This window comes from Physella acuta, unplaced genomic scaffold (assembly GCF_028476545.2).
Source record: "Physella acuta isolate Inbredline_101_S28 unplaced genomic scaffold, ASM2847654v3 ptg000148l, whole genome shotgun sequence".
Classification (NCBI taxonomy): domain Eukaryota; kingdom Metazoa; phylum Mollusca; class Gastropoda; family Physidae; genus Physella; species Physella acuta.
The window spans coordinates 963,135-980,844 of NW_026731667.1; the positions used below are offsets into that span (position 1 = coordinate 963,135).

General features: G+C 43.4%; 2 protein-coding genes across 4 annotated transcripts in view; one reads left to right on the forward strand and one right to left on the reverse strand.

Annotated features, from left to right (window-relative positions):
- Positions 1-1,058: 1,058 nt before the first annotated feature.
- LOC131935535 (uncharacterized) lies at positions 1,059-7,003 on the forward strand. Its single transcript, XM_059291964.1, has 6 exons — positions 1,059-1,401; positions 1,916-2,106; positions 3,416-3,560; positions 4,626-4,714; positions 4,935-5,084; positions 6,689-7,003. The coding sequence occupies exons 1-6, from the start codon at positions 1,059-1,061 to the stop codon at positions 7,001-7,003; spliced, it is 1,233 nt and encodes a 410-aa protein (XP_059147947.1).
- A 2,390-nt stretch (positions 7,004-9,393) lies between these two features.
- Positions 9,394-17,710, reverse strand: part of LOC131935549 (WD repeat-containing protein 64) — a 50,693-nt gene continuing 42,376 nt past the window's right edge. For all 3 annotated transcript variants that reach the window (XM_059291999.1, XM_059292000.1, XM_059291998.1), the window contains exons 28-32: positions 17,619-17,710; positions 13,111-13,195; positions 12,026-12,106; positions 10,892-10,963; positions 9,394-9,658 (exon numbers count right to left, since the gene is read on the reverse strand). In XM_059291999.1, the coding sequence (XP_059147982.1) occupies positions 9,653-9,658; positions 10,892-10,963; positions 12,026-12,106; positions 13,111-13,195; positions 17,619-17,710 (336 nt within the window). In that variant the 3' untranslated portion in view covers positions 9,394-9,652. The remainder of the gene's footprint in view (positions 9,659-10,891; positions 10,964-12,025; positions 12,107-13,110; positions 13,196-17,618) is intronic.

A 17,710-nucleotide genomic window follows, 5' to 3' on the forward strand; every position in this document is an offset into this window, starting at 1 on the left:
TCCAATTTAGATATTTTGAAAGAAGCAATAGTGGCCTTTTTAGAATTTTCCACATGTCTAGTGAAAACAGTCTTTTGTGCTGTTAGACTTGATTTTAGATTACATTTTTTCTTCTTTCTTACTTCAGATTTAAGAGGATAATTCACATTAAAAGTGCCATAATTTGTCTGAAAGTGTCGTTCAACGTTGTTTTTTTTATGCTACTACCACTCAACAAACAAACGCAGTTATTTTTCAAATTAACGAAACAATATGATTCCTCCCAGTCAGTGTTAAAATTTTAAGTTCGTTGTCTTTTACTTGGTCCACTCATTTTAGGGCTAAAATGAATAATAATAAAAAAAAAAACAATGCTTGAACTACAATATAATATCAATGTTAAAGCGCAAGTCTGTTCTGCATTATATGCATACATATATTATAACAAGAACTATAACTATCTCCTCAATAATAATAGTTTATTGATAGATCATCGCTTATGAATACAATAAATTACGCTCCTCGCTTTTAGCCTGTTAATTTTTTTTTTTATAGAAAACTCCTAATTCGTGTTTCGTCTGACGAACTTGTCTCTTATCTAACTGTCGCGACCCGAACAGGGCAGCAATCACAATGACAACAACGCGGTTCCAGGCGGGGAATGCTTTTTGCACATCACTCCATGTACACGCGGAAAACCCGAAGAGAGCCGATGATCGCCGAAGCAATCCAGAGTTATGTGCCTTGTGATTTGGCGCCTTCGGCGTTTATCGGATCTGTTCGTGGGTTTTTTTTTGGAGAACCCTGCTCTAGAGTAAAAAACAGGATGGGAACCCCTGCTCTAGAATCAATGATGTCAATCTTTTTCGAGTAGCTTTGGGTTCGTTTCGTTTGACCGTTAAAGATTTTATTTTCCTTATGTTTCGTATAGACAGACAGACAGACTAACGGACAGACAGACGGACAGGCAGACAGACCGAATAACGATACTGCTATGGTGATGTTTACATACCTATGGTGTGTGTACACTTAAATTGTACACACATGGTCTGACATAAAACGGGTTGTGTTCCAGTCAAATGAGTCGCCAGGTGACAGCGAGCGTGCTACTCGCAGTGCTCTGTCTCTGGTTTATCGTCCAGTTCCTGCCATGGGGAGGCTCGCTAGAATTCCGGGAACCACTTCCCAAGTCTTACCTGGGAGGGTCGCTCAAGTTCCAGGAACAAGTTAACCAGTCTAACCGTGACTCGCTGACACAATTGCAAGTTACGTGTACGAATGTCAGCCAAGAAATGACCCGAGGTCACTGGGTACAGAACAACTTTACTCTGGACCAGCTGAAAGAAATAGAAGCTTTCCTCAGGAGAACCAGAGCGTATCACAAGTTACCAGCAGATTTACAGCGAGACGACAAGAAATGTGGTGAGTATCTTGACCGATTTACAGCGAGACAAATTTCCCAGTCTGGTGTCCATTTAGGTCCATAAATTAACATAATTTCCCCCCCCCACCTCGCTACGATAGGTAACTTACTTGGGCTTAAAATATTTTAGCTCTAAATTAATTCGAGAAACCCGAAAATAATTTCATACCAGAGATCCCACATGACATATGTCCCACGTGACTCCCACGTGACAAATGTCCCACGTGACAGATGTCCCACGTGACAGATGTCCCACGTGACAGATACGTCACGTGACAGATGCCCCACGTGACAGATGCCCCACGTGACAGATGTCCCACGTGACAGATGTCCCACGTGACTCCAACGTGACAGATGTCCCATGTGACAGATGTCCCACGTGACTACCACGTGCCAGATGTCCCACGTGATTCCAACGTGACATATGCCCCACGTGACAGATGTCCCACGTGACAGATGTCCCACGTGACAGAGATCTCTTTGAATCTAAATCCCCGCCTGTATCTGCTGTAGGTGACGTGAACTTCCCTGGCACCGACTGGAGTAGAGCCGTGTGCAACCCTAACGGCTCCACGCCCTGTTGCTGGGAGACGAGCTGTGTGGCCAAGTCGGTAGAGCAGTGTCGGTGTCCGCGCTGCTACGACATGAGGCAACAGATCCACGCTGAGCTAGCGACCTGGGTCCCTGACAACCCCAAGTGTCAGGTCAGTCATACAGGGGTCTCTTACAGTGATACAGGGGTCTCTTACAGTGATACAGGGGTCCCTGACAGTCATACAGGGGTCCCTGACAGTCATACAGGGGTCACTGACAGTCATACAGGGGTCACTGACAGTCATACAGGGGTCCCTGACAACCCGTCAGGTCAGTCATACAGGGGTCTCTTACAGTGATACAGGGGTCTCTTACAGTCATACAGGGGTCCCTGACAGTCATACAGGGGTCCCTGACAGTCATACAGGGGTCCCTGACAGTCATACAGGGGTCCCTGACAGTCATACAGGGGTCCCTGACAGTCATACAGGGGTCTCTTACAGTCATACAGGGGTCCCTGACAAGTGTCAGGTCAGTCATACAGGGTCCCTGACATTCATACAGGGATCCCTGACAAGTGTCAGGACAGTCATACAGGGTCCCTGACAGTCATACAGGGGTCCCTGACAACCCCAAGTGTCAGGACAGTCATACAGGGGTCCCTGACAGTCATACAGGGGTCCCTGACAGTCATACAGGGGTCACTGACAGTCATACAGGGGTCACTGACAGTCATACAGGGGTCCCTGACAACCCGTCAGGTCAGTCATACAGGGGTCTCTTACAGTGATACAGGGGTCTCTTACAGTCATACAGGGGTCCCTGACAGTCATACAGGGGTCTCTGACAGTCATACAGGGGTCCCTGACAGTCATACAGGGGTCCCTGACAGTCATACAGGGGTCCCTGACAGTCATACAGGGGTCCCTGACAGTCATACAGGGGTCCCTGACAGTCATACAGGGGTCTCTTACAGTCATACAGGGGTCCCTGACAAGTGTCAGGTCAGTCATACAGGGTCCCTGACATTCATACAGGGATCCCTGACAAGTGTCAGGACAGTCATACAGGGTCCCTGACAGTCATACAGGGGTCCCTGACAACCCCAAGTGTCAGGACAGTCATACAGGGGTCCCTGACAGTCATACAGGGTTCCTGACAAGTGTCAGGTCAGTCATACAGTAGTCCCTGACAGCCCCAAGTGTCAGGTCAGTCATATAGGGGTCCCTGACAACCCGTCAGGTCAGTCATACAGGGTCCCTGACAGTCATACAAGGGTCCCTGACAAGTGTCAGGTCAGTCATACATGGGTCCCTGTCAGTCATACAGGGATCCCTGACAGCCCCAAATGTCATGTTAGTCAAGCTGGGGTCCCTGACAAGTGTAAGGTCAGTCATACAGGGGTCCTTGATTTTGAAATTAAGTATAAACCACACATCCACTTGAACAGTTAACCAAAAGTTGACCTGACCTCACCAGATGGCGCTGTTGTCCAGACAACAAATCTGTCAACTATTGACCAACATGACCATCTATTTTATTGGAGACTCTTTGATGCGCCAGATCTTTTTGTCTGTCTTTGGTCTCTTGAGGGATGATATTCTACTGGACTCTACCCCCCAAGGTTTGTCACTCTACTCCCACCCCCCAAGGTTTGTCACTCTACCTTCCCCCTCCCCCCCCCCCCAAGATTTGTAACTCTACATCCCAAGGTATGTAACTTTCCACCTCAAAGCTTGTGACACGAACTCCTCCCCCCCCCCCCTCCCCCAAGGTTTTGTCACTCTACCCCCGTCTTATGAAAGATATCCCAGTGGATTGCGAGGGTATGAGAGTATGCGTGTTGTAGAATGATTTTATAACCGTGATTTTCTTACAGTTTCTAATACTGTTAACTCTCTACAAGCTCCCTAATAAAACTCAATAGTATTATCTTATCAATAGTAATATAACTTTTAAATCTTATATTAACAATGACCGATAAAAAACTTTTACTTCGGCGCCCCACGTTTTTCATTTTTTTTGTCATAATGCGCACGCAGTTTGCGATCGCTTATAGTAGTGATCGCTTGCATTATTGTGATGTATAGCATTTAATTTCTACTTTTTAGTTCAATCAGAAAACGTGGGTTTTTAAAAACTTTTTAATGATAATTATTAACAGGTTGACTCACCTCGAAACTGTGATGTGGCGGGGAGGGGCGGGGGAGGGACGCAACATTTGATACAAGTTTTATCAACGCGTTATTAATCTTCTATTTATAGACGTGTGACCTTGTTTTCTTATTGTAGCTTCTCTGCTAAAAAAAAAGCAGCACGGAAATTTGGGGCGCTAAATGAAAGGGGAGATAACAGAATTAAATAGATCTAGTAGCTCACACAGGCAAAGCGCCCCTTTAAGGCGTAAAGGGCGAACTAAAAATCTTAAAATATTGCGCATATATATATATATATACATATATATATATATATATATATATATATATATATATATATATATATATATATATATATATATATAGTTCGTTATTACTAATTACAAAATGATAAGACTGAAAACGATATTATCTGGATTCAACAACAAATGTGTATGAATGACGGTTATATGTTTAGCTCTATTGTATGGATTCAATTATTGTGGTTCTATAACTGTGCTAGCAGTACCAGCGTCACGTGTTCTACATTTCAGCCAATCGCAATATTTGTGACCACTACAACCGCTATTTCACAGACTGTACGCCCCACATCTTGCGTGATTCAAGGGAGTGTGGGGGAGAGGTAGGTAGTCGGTATGGGGGCATGTGGGGGGAGAGGTCGATTTGTGGGGGAGTGGGGGAGAGAGGTATTTAGTCTGGATTGGAGGTAGGTAGTCGGACCTAGGGAGTGCGGGGAATGGTAGGTAGTCGGGGGAGGGGGGGATTTATCCATTGGTTTAACGAGTGTTGGTTTCCTGTATAAACTCGGGCTCGCTAAACTCCTGTGATCTACCATAAAACAGGTGCATCTGATGAGCCAGTCGTTATGGAGGGCAAGTCAGAGCAAGAACATCCTAGAAGTCATGGGTCAGCTGACTGGAAAAAACAATTCTCTCTTCGTCTTCGGTATTGGGTTACATGATGGGCTGGACCACAATGTGGTGGAATCACAGGTTGGTTTAGTGGTGGATGTTGTAGACAGCTATAGTTGGTTTAGTGGTGGATGTTGTAGACAGCTACAGTTGGTTAAGTGGTGGTTGTTGTAGACAGCTATAGTTGGTTTAGTGGTGGATGTTGTAGACAGCTATAGTTGGTTTAGCTATAGTTGGTTTAGTGGTGGATGTTGTAGACAGCTATAGTTGGTTTAGTGGTGGATGTTGTAGACAGCTATAGTTGGTTAAGTGGTGGATGTTGTAGACAGCTACAGTTGGTTAAGTGGTGGTTGTTGTAGACAGCTACAGTTGGTTAAGTGGTGGTTGTTGTGTAGACAGCTATAGTTGGTTTAGTGGTGGATGTTGTAGACAGCTATAGTTGGTTTAGTGGTGGATGTTGTAGACAGCTATAGTTGGTTTAGTGGTGGAGGTTGTAGACAGCTATAGTTGGTTTAGTGGTGGATGTTGTAGACAGCTATAGTTGGTTTAGGGGTGGATGTTGTAGACAGCTATAGTTGGTTTAGTGGTGGATGTTGTAGACAGCTATAGTTGGTTTAGTGGTGGCTGTTGTAGACAGCTATAGTTGGTTAAGTGGTGGAGGTTGTAGACAGCTATAGTTGGTTTAGTGGTGGATGTTGTAGACAGCTATAGTTGGTTTACTGGTGGATGTTGTAGACAGCTATAGTTGGTTTAGTGGTGGATGTTGTAGACAGCTATAGTTGGTTTAGTGGTGGATGTTGTAGACAGCTATAGTTGGTTTAGTGGTGGATGTTGTAGACAGCTATAGTTGGTTTAGTGGTGGAGGTTGTAGACAGCTATAGTTGGTTTAGTGGTGGATGTTGTAGACAGCTATAGTTGGTTTAGTGGTGGATGTTGTAGACAGCTATAGTTGGTTTAGTGGTGGATGTTGTAGACAGCTATAGTTGGTTCAGTGGTGGATGTTGTAGACAGCTATAGTTGGTTTAGTGGTGGATGTTGTAGACATTAATAGTTGGTTTAGTGGTGGATGTTGTAGACAGCTATAGTTGGTTAAGTGGTGGTTGTTGTATAGACAGCTATAGTTGGTTTAGTGGTGGATGTTGTAGACAGCTATAGTTGGTTAAGTGGTGGTTGTTGTAGACAGCTGTGAGTTTGTTTTGGTGACTAAATCTGTTGTAGCTTTTCACTTCAGTAGATTGTTTGTTGCTGTCTATATTCTCTTATAACCCCTGTATATTTTTTTATTGTCCTTCTATTTATATATAATGTCCTAGTGTCCTTGTTCAATGTCCTTTAATACCGTCCAACAATTATATATGTCCTTAGAGCCTTGAATTTGGTTTTACCATTTTTCTATTTTTTTTATTTTGGCTTGAAAAGTGATCAAAAAATTACATTATTGTAATGTTTAAACTATTTTAAGACTATTATGCTTTTTATTACTGATAATTACTTGTTTGAATATTTCTAGCAGTAATAAAACCGGAAGTCATTGTGTTCAACCTTCACAATTATATAAAATATTCAATTCTGGTTGAAAGATAATCTTTCTGGAAATGACAGTTTTGATTCACTTTTCAAGCCTGGGTGAACCCACCATTGTATTTTTCTTCTATCCTCACCCCCTGTCGTTTTTGTTTCTCTAGGTTCTAAAACCAATGTTTGAGCTCATGTCAAAGTCACCTTGGCCGAAGGTCATCTGGGTAACCCCCCACGTACCAGGCCCGCTCAAAAGTGGACGTTACGTACACCAGCAAGCTGCTAAAATGGAAGTCTACAACCAAGTCATGCACCAAGTCATGAGAAAACAGGGAATTCCCGTGCTTGACTTCTTGCACTTGACTGATGGAGTGATGAGTTACGATGGTACCCACTTTGGAAAAGGTCTCAATGACGTCAAGGCTCACATCTTTCTAAACTTTTTGTTGGAAAACAGTAAACATTTTGTACACAACGTTTAGACAGTACTAGGATTTATTGCCTGATGACGTACAGAAAACATTGTGTACACAACGTTTAGACCAACAGCACTAGGATTTATTGCCTGATGACGTACAGAAAACATTTTGTGCACGACGTTTAGACCAACAGCACTAGGATTTATTGCCTGATGACGTACAGAAAACATTTTGTACACAACGTTTAGACCAACATCACTAAGATTTATTGCCTGATGACGTACAGAAAACATTTTGTACACAACGTTTAGACCAACAGCACTAGGATTTATTGCCTGATGACGTACAGAAAACATTGTGTACACAACGTTTAGACCAACATCACTGGGATTTATTGCCTGATGACATACAATACTGATATCAATCCCATTACAAATGTGCTCATAGGGATTAGTCTCGAATGAAATAATAGTGTGTTTTAAAATCGTGTGCAGTGTTGTTAAAAAATCTGAATGTAATAACTTGATTGTGCGGTTTTTGTCGTACTTGGCTGAATATGAAAGGTATACATCAAATAAAGTATCTTCGTAGTATTAAATATTATATTTATTATATTTATTATTTTCGTTTGCTAAATATTGTATACTTTTTTTTGTTTTTAGCATGTTTGTCTGAAAATATTGTATATTTCTGATGTTTTTATTATTTTCATTAACCGAAATGCTTTATTACAGCCATATGTTTTTTTCCACTGAATATGCGAGTTACGTTTTGTCTTTTAGTTATCGTTATGTCCCTTGTACTATATATATATATATATCATTGTTATTTCCCTTGTTACGGCTCTGTGTGCTGTGTTGACGTGTAGTGTGCAGAGTTACTTCCAGGCAAATTTTCGAAGAAAGTCTATCCCCCCACTCCCCCCCCCCCCCCCCCGAACGAAATGGAATTTACATAACAGAAAATATATACTTTTACCAGTGTGTGTCGTCGTTGTCGTCGTCCCGTCCCCCCCCCCCCCCCTAAAAAATATCAAGTGCCCCCCCCCCCCCTCACCCCCCGGAGAAAAAAGTCTGGAAGAAACACTGGTAGTTTGCGGTGTTAAACCAGTGAGTTGACCAAGAATGAAGTCTAAGAGAAAAAGTGTTGTCGCAGCTGTATTGTAAGAATAAAGTATTGAAGTTTAGAGAGTCTGATGAAGCTAGGAATCGAACAACGTGGTATAAAAAAAGAATTTTATTAAAACCTTTATCGGCAATGTTTGAGCACAGATCACTACACAGTGGGGTTATCCGAAGATCGATGGCTGAGTTCCTCCTGAACAGCCAATCAATGTATGTCTTACTAGAGTTAAACTTCAGGTTCCGTTTAGCTTGCAAGAAAACAATGTGAATGTAGCTTAAAGTTTACCAGTCAATAGCAGTGGTTTGGTGCTTCTGACTTCACCCCCATGTAAACTGTGTTGATATGTGCTGTCAGGCACACCAGCAATACTTGTGGTTGTTAAACAATTAGGTGTGTCGACATGTTAGATGTATGTTTGGTTCATGGACTAGAGACATGTTAGATGTATGTTTGGTCCATGGACTAGAGACATGTTAGATGTATGTTTGGTTCATGGACTAGAGACATGTTAGATGTATGTTTGGTCCATGGACTAGAGACTTGTGTACACATGTTAGATGTATGTTTGGTCCATGGACTAGAGACATGTGTCGACATGTTAGATGTATGTTTGGTTCATGGACTAGAGACATGTTAGATGTATGTTTGGTTCATGGACTAGAGACATGTTAGATGTATGTTTGGTCCATGGACTAGAGACTTGTGTACACATGTTAGATGTATGTTTGGTCCATGGACTAGAGACATATGTCGACATGTTAGATGTATGTTTGGTTCATGGACTAGAGACATGTTAGATGTATGTTTGGTTCATGGACTAGAGACATGTTAGATGTATGTTTGGTCCATGGACTAGAGACATGTTAGATGTATGTTTGGTCCATGGACTAGAGACTTGTGTCCACATGTTAGATGTATGTTTGGTCCATGAACTAGAGACATGTTAGATTTATGTTTGGTCCATGGACTAGAAACATGTTAGATGTATGTTTGGTCCATGGACTAGAGACATGTTAGATGTATGTTTGGTCCATGGACTAGAGACATGTTAGATGTATGTTTGGTCCATGGACTAGAGACATGTTAGATGTATGTTTGGTTCATGGACTAGAGACTTGTGTCGACATGTTAGATGTATGTTTGGTCCATGGACTAGAGACATGTTAGATGTATGTTTGGTCCATGGACTAGAGACATGTTAGATGTATGTTTAGTCCATGGACTAGAGACATGTTAGATGTATGTTTGGTCCATGGACTAGAGATATTGGCTGTGTCCCCACCACATACAGTTCAACACGAGGGAAGAGAAGACAGGCTAGAGTTGGATTTTTTTATTTCTGTCATGAGTAGACTGACGTCATACATTGATAGCGTCTCTGGGTTTGGTTGGTGCCTTGTGCGTGTAGTTCTTCAGATTTTATAAGGGAGGGGAGCGGTTAGGATTTTCATGGCTAGGTCTAATTATGGATAATGTTAACAGCTGGTATGTGGGGTGAAGTGGGAATTCTTTAAGTTGGATAGGGGGGGGGGTGGCTGGCAGAAAGGTGGTTGGAACTGTGAGGATCCCAAAACACGGGGAGGCATTTCATGGCTGTAGAAATAAAAGGAGATGAAAGTTTTAAAAATGTAGCCTATCATTTCAGAATGATCACTTATTATTTTAGCTTGACATTTTAAAATTATAACGTTTGAAATTTGATCAGTCTTGCACAATTGTTTAAACATTTTTTAGTAATCTGAATTTATATTTCCAATGTTTTCCTTTCCTTTTGATTATTAATACGTTATCAATCACATGGAGATAAGAAAAGTGGAATGGCGGACTTTAGTCTTATTTGTATCAGCGAGTTAATATGACGTTACAACGAATGAATATGTGAGCTATGACGTAACAACAAATGAATATGTGATCTATGACGTATCAGCGAGTGAATATGACGTAACAAAGAATGAATATGTGAGCTATGACGTAACAACAAATGAATATGTGAGCTATGACGTAACGACGAATGAAATTGTGAGATTTGAGTATGAATTAGCGTGTGAGCTATGACTTCACAGAGAATGAACATGTGAGCTATGAGTTGCAGAGAATGAACATGTGAGCTATGACGTCACAGTGAATGAACATGTGAGCTATGACGTCACAGTTAATGAACATATGAGCCATGACGTCACAGTGAGTGAACAAGTGAGCTATGACGTCACAGTAAATGAACATATGAGCTATGACGTCACAGTAAATGAATAAGTGAGCTATGACGTCACAGACTACAACGAGTGAGCTATGACGTCACAGACTACAACGAGTGAGCTATGACGTCACAGACAACAACGAGTGAGCTATGACGTCACAGACTACAACGAGTGAGCTATGACGTCACAGACTACAACGAGTGACCTATGACGTCACAGACTACAACGAGTGAGCTACGACGTCACAGACTACAACGAGTGAGCTATGACGTCACAGACTACAACGAGTGACCTATGACGTCACAGACTACAACGAGTGAGCTATGACGTCACAGACTACAACGAGTGAGCTATGACGCCACAGTAAATGAACGTGTGAGCTATGACGTCACAGTGAGTGAACAAGTGAGCTATGACGTCACAGACTACAATGAGTGAGCTATGACGTCACAGACTACAACGAGTGAGCTATGACGTCACAGACTACAACGAGTGAGCTATGACGTCACAGACTACAACGAGTGAGCTACGACGTCACAGACTACAACGAGTGAGCTATGACGTCACATACTACAACGAGTGAGCTATGACGTCACAGACTACAACGAGTTGAACCAACAGCCCTCACCATGCTGGTTCCCACAAAAGATTTTTTCATGTGATCACGTGATAGGGGAAGTAGCTTTTTTGGTGTCACGACCTGGGGAAAAATAAAGGTCACAAGTTTCTGGTCAAGATCTTAAAACTAGTCTACCTCTGGTCAAGATCTTAAAACTAGTCTACCTCTGGTCAAGATCTTAAAACTAGTCTACCTCTGGTCAAGATCTTAAAACTATTGTACCTCTGGTCAAGATCTTAAAACTACCTCTGGTCAAGATCTAAAAACTAGTCTACCTTTGGTCAGGATCTTAAAACTATTGTACCTCTGGTCAAGATCTTAAAACTACCTCTGGTCAAGATCTTAAAACTAGTCTACTTCTGGTCAAGATCTTAAAACTACCTCTGGTCAAGATCTTAAAACTAGTCTACCTCTGGTCAAGATCTTAAAACTACCTCTGGTCAAGATCTTAAAACTAACTCTGGTCAAGATCTTAAAACTAGTCTACCTTTGGTCAAGATCTTAAAACTACCTTTGGTCAAGATCTTAAAACTAGTCTACCTTTGGTCAAGATCTTAAAACTACCTTTGGTCAAGATCTTAAAACTAGTCTACCTCTGGTCAGGTTTTTTAAACTACCTCTGGTCAAGATCTTAAAACTAGTCTACCTCTGGTCAAGATCTTAAAACTAGTCTACCTCTGGTCAAGATCTTAAAACTAGTCTACCTCTGGTCAGGTTCTTTAAACTACCTCTCGTCAAGATCTTAAAACTAGTCTACCTTTGGTCAAGATATTAAAACTAGTCTACCTCTGGTCAGGTTTTTTAAACTACCTCTCGTCAAGATCTTAAAACCTAAACTATATCCCAACATAACCTAAGCTATATCCTAACTTAACCTAAACTCTATGCCCTAACTTAACCTAAAACCTAACCAATTTACCCCGTAGACAGGCAGAGCCCTGAAGACGGCACCAGAACTCTATACCCTAACTCAACCTAAAACCTAACCTAAACTCTATGCCCTAACTTAACCTAAAACCTAACCAATTTACCCTGTAGACAGGCAGAGCCCTGAAGACGGCACCAGAACTCTATACCCTAACTCAACCTAAAACCTAACCTAAACTCTATGCCCTAACTTAACCTAAAACCTAACCAATTTACCCTGTAGACAGGCAGAGCCCTGAAGACGGCACCAGAGGACATGTCAGCAGATCTGGAGCTGTCCAGGTGAGTGTTGTAAGCCTGGGGACAGGTGGGCGTGGTCAGTCTAGCATCTAATTAACTCAACTAATGTTGTAAGCCTGGGGACAGGTGGGCGAGGTCAGTCTAGCATCTAATTAACTCAACTAATGTTGTAAGCCTGGGGACAGGTGGGCGAGGTCAGTCTAGCATCTAATTAACTCAACTAATGTTGTAAGCCTGGGGACAGGTGGGCGTGGTCAGTCTAGCATCTAATTAACTCAACTAATGTTGTAAGCCTGGGGACAGGTGGGCGTGGTCAGTCTAGCATCTAATTAACTCAACTAATGTTGTAAGCCTGGGGACAGGTGGGCGTGGTCAGTCTAGCATCTAATTAACTCAACTAATGTTGTAAGCCTGGGGACAGGTGGGCGTGGTCAGTCTAGCATCTAATTAACTCAACTAATGTTGTAAGCCTGGGGACAGGTGGGCGAGGTCAGTCTAGCATCTAATTAACTCAACTAATTTTGTAAGCCTGGGGACAGGTGGGCGAGGTCAGTCTAGCATCTAATTAACTCAACTAATGTTGTAAGCCTGGGGACAGGTGGGCGAGGTCAGTCTAGCATCTAATTAACTCAACTAATGTTGTAAGCCTGGGGACAGGTGGGCGAGGTCAGTCTAGCATCTAATTAACTCAACTAATGTTGTAAGCCTGGGGACAGGTGGGCGAGGTCAGTCTAGCATCTAATTAACTCAACTAATGTTGTAAGCCTGGGGACAGGTGGGCGAGGTCAGTCTAGCATCTAATTAACTCAACTAATGTTGTAAGCCTGGGGACAGGTGGGCGTGGTCAGTCTAGCATCTAATTAACTCAACTAATGTTGTAAGCCTGGGGACAGGTGGGCGTGGTCAGTCTAGCATCTAATTAACTCAACTAATTACCCGATGTTATAAGTCAGCCTCTAATTAACTCAAGGACTAATTACCCGAGGTTATAAGTCTCTAATTAACTCAACTAATTACCCGATGTTATAAGACAGCCTCTAATTAACACAACGACTAATTACCCGAGGTTTCATGAGGGCTGAGAAAAATTTCTTGCTGTCGTCTGCCTGGCTTCGCTGGTTGGCAGATCTTCTGAAGGGTTGCCACCTGTAGGGGACGACAGGGTTTAACGGGTTGTCAGAGGTGACGACAGGGTTTAACGGGTTGTCTTTATGTCACGCGTCAATAGAATGGATAAACGGGTTGGCATAGTGTTCCAAGAATGACATAACGATAACATAATGGCCTAATGGATGGCCTAATGGATGGCCTAATGGATGGCCTAATGAATGGCTTATTGGATGGCCTAATGGATGGCCTAATGGATGGCCTAATGGATGGCATAATGACCTAATGGATGGCCTAATGGATGACCTAATGGATGGCCTAATGGATGGCTTAATGGATGGCCTAATGGATGGCCTAATGGATGGCCTAATGGATGACCTAATGGATGGCCTAATGGATGGCTTAATGGATGGCCTAATGGATGGCCTAATGGATGGCCTAATGGATGGCCTAATAGATGGCCTAATGGATGGCCTAATGGATGGCATAATGACCTAATGGATGGCCTAATGGATGGCATAATGGATGGCCTAATGGATGGCCTAATGGATGGCCTAATGGATGGCCTGATGGATGACCTAATGGATGGCATAATGACCTAATGGATGGCCTAATGGATGGCCTAATGGATGGCCTAATGGATGGTCTAATGGATGGCCTTATGGATGACCTAATGGATGGCATAATGACCTAATGGATGGCCTAATGGATGGCCTAATGGATGGCCTAATGGATGGCCTAATGGATGGCATAATGACCTAATGGATGGCCTAATAGATGGCCATATGGATGGCCTAATGGATGGCCTAATGGATGGCCTAATGGATGACCTAATGGATGGCCTAATGGATGGCCTAATGGATGGCCTAATGGATGGCCTAATGGATGGCCTAATAGATGGCCTAATGGATGGCCTAATGGATGGCATAATGACCTAATGGATGGCCTAATGGATGGCCTAATGGATGGCCTAATGGATGGCCTAATGGATGGCCTAATGGATGGCCTAATGGATGGCCTGATGGATGACCTAATGGATGGCATAATGACCTAATGGATGGCCTAATGGATGGCCTAATGGATGGCCTAATGGATGACCTAATGAATGGCCTAATGGATGGCCTAATGGATGGTCTAATGGATGGCCTTATGGATGACCTAATGGATGGCATAATGACCTAATGGATGGCCTAATGGATGGCCTAATGGATGGCCTAATGGATGGCATAATGACCTAATGGATGGCCTAATAGATGGCCTTATGGATGGCCTAATGGATGGCATAATGGATGACCTAATCGATGGATAATGACCTAATGGATGGCCTAATGGATGGCCTAATGGATGGTCTAATGGATGGCCTAATGGATGGTCTAATGGATGGCCTAATGGATGGTCTTATGGATAACCTAATGGATGGCATAATGACCTAATGGATGGCCTAATGGATGGCCTAATGGATGGCCTAATGGATGGCATAATGACGTAACAGATGGCCTAATGGACGGCCTAATGGATGGCATAATGGATGACCTAATGGAGGCATAATGGATGACCTAATGGATGGCTAATGACCTAATGGATGGCCTAATGGATGGCCTAATGGGTGGCCTAATGGATGGCCGAATGGGTGGCTAATGACCTAATGGATGGCCGAATGGATGGCCTAATGGGCGGCCTAATGGATGGCCTAATGGATGGCCTAATGGATGGCCTAATGTATGGCCTAATGGATGGCCTAATGGATGACCTAATGGATGGCCTAATGGATGGCCTAATGGATGGCCTAATGGATGGACTAATGGATGGCCTAATGGATGGCCTAATAGATGGCCTAATGGATGGCCTAATGGATGGCATAATGACCTAATGGATGGCCTAATGGATGGCCTAATGGATGGCCTAATGGATGGCCTAATGGATGGCCTAATGGATGGCCTAATGGATGGCCTAATGGATGACCTAATGGATGACCTAATGGATGGCCTAATGGATGGCCTAATGGATGGTCTAATGGATGGCCTTATGGATGACCTAATGGATGGCATAATGACCTAATGGATGGCCTAATGGATGGCCTAATGGATGGCCTAATGGATGGCATAATGACCTAATGGATGGCCTAATAGATGGCCTTATGGATGGCCTAATGGATGACCTAATGGATGGCATAATGAATGACCTAATCGATGGCTAATGACCTAATGGATGGCATAATGACCTAATGGATGGCCTAATGGATGGCCTAATGGATGGCATAATGACGTAACGGATGGCCTAATGGACGGCCTAATGGATGGCCTAATGGATGGTCTAATGGATGGCCTTATGGATGACCTAATGGATGGCATAATGACCTAATGGATGGCCTAATGGATGGCCTAATGGATGGCCTAATGGATGGCCTAATGGATGGCATAATGACCTCATGGATGGCCTAATAGATGGCCATATGGATGGCCTAATGGATGGCCTAATGGATGGCCTAATGGATGACCTAATGGATGGCCTAATGGATGGCCTAATGGATGGCCTAATGGATGGCCTAATGGATGGCCTAATGGATGGCCTAATAGATGGCCTAATGGATGGCCTAATGGATGGCCTAATGACCTAATGGATGGCCTAATGGATGGCCTAATGGATGGCCTAATGGATGGCCTAATGGATGGCCTAATGGATGGCCTAATGGATGGCCTGATGGATGACCTAATGGATGGCATAATGACCTAATGGATGGCCTAATGGATGGCCTAATGGATGGCCTAATGGATGACCTAATGAATGGCCTAATGGATGGCCTAATGGATGGTCTAATGGATGGCCTTATGGATGACCTAATGGATGGCATAATGACCTAATGGATGGCCTAATGGATGGCCTAATGGATGGCCTAATGGATGGCATAATGACCTAATGGATGGCCTAATAGATGGCCTTATGGATGGCCTAATGGATGGCATAATGGATGACCTAATCGATGGCTAATGACCTAATGGATGGCCTAATGGATGGCCTAATGGATGGCCTAATGGATGGCCTAATGGATGGTCTAATGGATGGCCTAATGGATGGTTTATGGATAACCTAATGGATGGCATAATGACCTAATGGATGGCCTAATGGATGGCCTAATGGATGGCCTAATGGATGGCATAATGACGTAACAGATGGCCTAATGGACGGCCTAATGGATGGCCTAATGGATGACCTAATGGATGGCATAATGGATGACCTAATGGATGGCTAATGACCTAATGGATGGCCTAAAGGATGGCCTAATGGGTGGCCTAATGGATGGCCTAATGGGTGGCTAATGACCTAATGGATGGCCTAATGGATGGCCTAATGGGCGGCCTAATGGATGGCCTAATGGATGGCCTAATGGATGGCCTAATGTATGGCCTAATGGATGGCCTAATGGATGACCTAATGGATGGCCTAATGGATGGCCTAATGGATGGCCTAATGGATGGACTAATGGATGGCCTAATGGATGGCCTAATAGATGGCCTAATGGATGGCCTAATGGATGGCATAATGACCTAATGGATGGCCTAATGGATGGCCTAATGGATGGCCTAATGGATGGCCTAATGGATGGCCTAATGGATGGCCTAATGGATGACCTAATGGATGACCTAATGGATGGCCTAATGGATGGCCTAATGGATGGTCTAATGGATGGCCTTATGGATGACCTAATGGATGGCATAATGACCTAATGGATGGCCTAATGGATGGCCTAATGGATGGCCTAATGGATGGCATAATGACCTAATGGATGGCCTAATAGATGGCCTTATGGATGGCCTAATGGATGACCTAATGGATGGCATAATGAATGACCTAATCGATGGCTAATGACCTAATGGATGGCATAATGACCTAATGGATGGCCTAATGGATGGCCTAATGGATGGCCTAATTGATGGCATAATGACGTAACGGATGGCCTAATGGACGGCCTAATGGATGGCCTAATGGATGACCTAATGGATGGCATAATGGATGACCTAATGGATGGCTAATGACCTAATGGATGGCCTAATGGATGGCCTAATGGGTGGCCTAATGGATGGCCTAATGGAGGGCCTAATGGATGGCCTAATGGATGGCCTAATGGATGGCTTAATGGATGGCCTAATGGATGGCCTAATGGATGGCCTAATGGATGGCCTAATGGATGGCTAATGACCTAATGGATGGCCTAATGGATGGCCTAATGGGTGGCTAATGACCTAATGGATGGCCTAATGGATGGCCTAATGTGTGGCCGAATGGATGGCCTAATGGAGGGCCTAATGGATGGCCTAATGGATGGCCTAATGGATGGCCTAATGGATGGCCTAATAGATGGCCTAATGGATGGCCTAATAGATGGCCTAATGGATGGCCTAATTGATGGCCTAATGGATGGCCTAATGGATGGCCTAATAGATGGCCTTATGGCCTAACTTACTTTTCTTGCACGAAGATAAGCGGGTACTCAAACTTCGGGCTTGATTTAACTGGTTCTGACGTCACTTCCTTCCTCATCTGCGTAACTGGTCT

Excerpts from the sequence above, each read along its gene's own strand:
- LOC131935535 (XM_059291964.1), top strand. The coding sequence starts at position 1,059 with ATGAGTCGCCAGGTGACAGCGAGCGTGCTACTCGCAGTGCTCTGTCTC. Across the intron at positions 2,107-3,415 it reads CTGACAACCCCAAGTGTCAG|ATGGCGCTGTTGTCCAGACA; the intron begins GTCAGTCATACA and ends TGACCTCACCAG. Across the intron at positions 3,561-4,625 it reads ACTGGACTCTACCCCCCAAG|CCAATCGCAATATTTGTGAC; the intron begins GTTTGTCACTCT and ends TCTACATTTCAG.